The sequence below is a fragment of the Acanthisitta chloris genome, unplaced genomic scaffold (assembly GCF_000695815.1).
Source record: "Acanthisitta chloris isolate BGI_N310 unplaced genomic scaffold, ASM69581v1 scaffold4950, whole genome shotgun sequence".
Taxonomy (NCBI): Eukaryota; Metazoa; Chordata; class Aves; order Passeriformes; family Acanthisittidae; genus Acanthisitta; species Acanthisitta chloris.
In genome coordinates this window covers 119,314-123,045 of record NW_008652082.1, presented here as the reverse complement: position 1 = coordinate 123,045, position 3,732 = coordinate 119,314, and the positions used below count along the sequence as shown (strand labels likewise).

At 40.6% G+C, this 3,732-nt stretch overlaps 1 protein-coding gene across 1 annotated transcript in view; it reads left to right on the top strand.

Annotated features, from left to right (window-relative positions):
• Positions 1 to 241: 241 nt before the first annotated feature.
• The window catches only part of ADAMTS18 (ADAM metallopeptidase with thrombospondin type 1 motif, 18), a gene marked incomplete at its 5' end in the record, with an annotated part of 73,176 nt that continues 69,685 nt past the window's right edge, over positions 242 to 3,732 (top strand). The window contains 2 exons of the mRNA XM_009075736.1: positions 242 to 280; positions 2,129 to 2,445. Of these exons, the coding sequence (XP_009073984.1) occupies positions 242 to 280; positions 2,129 to 2,445 (356 nt within the window). The remainder of the gene's footprint in view (positions 281 to 2,128; positions 2,446 to 3,732) is intronic.

Genomic DNA, 3,732 nt, shown 5'->3' with positions numbered 1-3,732 from the left:
TCCATGCAATTCCAGACTCTCCCATGGCTTGGAAGCGCTGTAAAGGCAGGTCGAGAGCACTTTTATTTTGCAGTCGCTTAGTGTACTTTCATACCAGGTTACTGCAGTTTCTGGTGCCTTGTCTTTCTGCCTTCTCTTGTCAAGGAAATCTCGCCCAATAGTGCTGTTCTCTCTTTTTAAATATTTTTTTTTCTCTTGCAGACCCTTCAGCTGTGCTGCCTCTGTTGCATGTGTCGTGCAGGAATTTTAACCAGTGACAGCATCAGTGAATTGACTCATGGTTTGTATAGTTCTTCTGTGTCTGTGTATGTGAACATTTGCATGGATGCTTTTTCTGGTGGAGTGAGCATTTAAATGGAAGAAGCCAGAGTGTTTGGGAGCATAAAGTGCAAGTAGGCTGGATGTTGTGGAATAGCTAACCATGAGCAGGGATTAATTTGTTAAGCCCTCCGTGCTAAAGCTGGAAGGAGCAATGTGAAATAGCAAAGCAAATGAATGAGGTAGTAAATACATCCATGTTCCCATGTGTGATTAGAAAGATCAATGCGTGTGTAGCCACAACAGCAAAACCTCATGTATCTGTTGTGGAAGTGGCGAGACAAAAGTAATGAAAAGATTTGGGTGGGAGAGCGGAAGGAGCCAGGCGACGCAGGCTAAGGGAAAACAAACCTGGGGAGAAATGGCTTGTGTGAGTGGGAGCTGAGCAGCTGTTTGTTCCCAGGCTGCAGAGGCTAACGTAGAGATGCTGATAACTCTGGGATGTTTGAAGCGGAGTGTATGCTTTCTATTGGGTGTGAGTAGAACAAAGTACAATAGAGAACCACACCAGGGTGCAGAAGGGAAAAACTTTTTGCGCCCTATTGTCTGCTCACTGGGGGATTCCCTCTTTCCAGCAGCTGCTTGTGTTTTTTGGCCACCAGCCTGCATAGCATCCTCAACTTCTGCCACTGATTAACACCACTCGAGGAAAGGGAAAGCTCTTGATGTATGGCTTCCACTGTCATAAGGATAAACAACCTATCAGTGTTATGTTTCCAGCTTAATGTGTGTCCAATGAAATCTATTCAGGCAAAGAGATTGATAGTTTTTGCAAGTTCTATTGCAACACAAGAAGGTTTTTTCTTCTTTTATAATGGTGATGTTTCAATTTGGGAAGGGAAATGAATTGTTTTGTCAAATGCATGGATGTCTGTAAGTGTCCACAGAGAAATACAGCTCAAAACTTAAATGAGATTGGAAAGCAGCTTATTCAGCATAATTGCTTATGTGATCAGAAATAGATGCAAAGATCCTAGTTCAGGAGACAGCCTAAATTCAGACCCTGCTTCCAGGGTGCAAGTAGTCCCTGCATGGCCAGATTAGCACCGATGGTAATGTATAAACTAGGCACCTACTTATACAGCCAGCTGAATTGTAGCATCTGTTTTTTCCCTTTCTTAGGTAATTGTGAGTAGATCTCAACCTTCTCCTCACAAGTAGTTTTGTAATTTTTCACATATTTTATCCAAAGCAATAAACGTCTTTGACATGCAATTAGCAATGGCTGACTAAATATTATTAGGTAGGATGTAATCTCTTTTTGCTGAAGGTCAGTTACAATTTGAAACCCAGTCTAATCAAGTCACGACGAAGAGATGATGTCTCGCTCAGTTAAGGCATTAATAAATTAATCCTTTAATCCATTTGAACAAGTGGCACAGTTCTGCAAAGTCTCAGTCATGGTTACTTCTACAGTGATACAATATTTGCTGCATTCTTAGGGGAGGAAAAAGCCTCTCAAACCAGAGCTGCCTTCACATTTGACAGCAATTAATACAGGGGGAGGGGAAAATCTACAGATCTGCTGGTGATGACAAATGTCTTCAGAGGAGCAATTGTAGGAATGTTCACAGCTATGCTAGTTAGTCTGTGCCTCTCAGTGAAGCACAAAAGAAACAAACATGGTCTGAGAGCCTGTGTGACTTACAGGGGTGAATTTTTGCAGGCAAGGCTACAACACACAGAGCTTGCAGGCCAGTCCCTAAACGAGGGAATACTTTATGCCGTGGTGCCCAATGCTTACTGTGTCAGTGGTGCTTACCTCGTCTGTAGGGTACAAAAGCTGATGGCTAACTTTTTCTCGTTACAGATTATGTGTTTGTGACACCTGTCAAAGTGGATTCCCGTGGATCGTACATCTCACATGATGTTTTGCACAGTATTAGGAGAAAGAGAGCAACTCAGAGTTCAAAGAGTTCATTGCACTACAAATTTTCAGCATTTGGACAGGAGCTTCACTTAGAACTTAAACCTTCGACCATTTTAAGCAGCAGTTTTATTGTCCAGGTACTCGGGAAAGATGGAGTGTCAAATTCTCAGGAACATGAAATTGAGCAGTGTTTCTACCAGGGATTTATAAGGAATGATAGCACCTCTTCGGTAGCAATATCTACATGTGTAGGCTTGGTAAGTGTCTATTTAAAACAAATTAGCATTAAAAGTATTTTCATCTGTGGAATAGTAGCTGAAGGTATGTAATTCATATACCATTCAGGATACCATACACCATTTTCTGATTTTCCTGATACCACTGGTTGCTATTGCATTTAGCAGAAGAGATTTAGTTCTAGCCAATGAATTGCACTACACCCTTTGTATTTTCTGATGACAGTCTTTCAGGAGAAAAACCCAGAAGACTGGCTGGTAGTCCTAGTAATTATCCCATGGCAATTTATCATAGTTTGTGATAGTTTATACATTTTTGCTCACTCTTAAGTAAATGGTCTTCCTGCCTTTGTGAACTATGAATAAAGGAAAACCAAATCCATCTAGAAGCTTCAGAAAAAATATTATTCCTAGGTATAGTCAACTGCTTTAAGGAAGGGTGAATTTCCTAGATCAGCAGGAGTTGCAAGCCAATTTCCCTTTGTTTCCTTTGATAATGCAAGCTTTATTTGGGTTTACAAGTCTTGATGAGTTGGTATCTTAGCAATGTGTTAAATATCATCATGGCATATTTTTCTTTTATGGCTGTCATTCAAGTTCATGAAAAATTATTAATTACAAGTGACAGTGCTCATTGCCTACAGAGAAATCTTTACTGATGTAATTTAGAAGAATCATCTAGAGAATTAATAGGTACTGATGTTTTTCAGGCTTCAGCCCTTGCACTTGCAAAGCAATCTGCTATGGATGCAGAGTGAGGCAGTGACAATTTAGCATTAGGCATATGAAGTCATCTATATGCTTTGTAGTTGACTAAGGTCCAGGGGATATGTTGGGTCACCCTCTAGAAATCTGTCTTGCAAAGGTACTTGTCTACAAGGGCTATTGAACTGTGTGACGGGACTGAAGAAGGAGCACTTGAGACGGCCAGTGTTTGCTTTGAAACTGGAATCAGTGGCTTGAGAAGCCTGTTCATTAGGAAGGGCTGTTGGTAACTGGTTGAAGCAGTCTGGGTTGTATTTTGAATGCTCTACTCATTTATTTTTTGTAAAATTTTTTTTTCCCCCTCAGCGAGTTAGAGGAATTAGTCTCTTACAGTTGATTCATTTGAACAGTTGCAAATGTGAGTTTGGAGCTGGTGCTAGGAACTGGAATGAGGCTTTTTTGCTTTTAAAGTTGTGATTGTACTGCTGAACTATTAATATCAAATGTGCTTAGTTGTTTCTGGGGAAGCCTCACATTCACAATTGCTAGCTTTTACCAGATGTACTCAGAAAAATACCCTGTTCTCTCTTACTGCACTGTTCT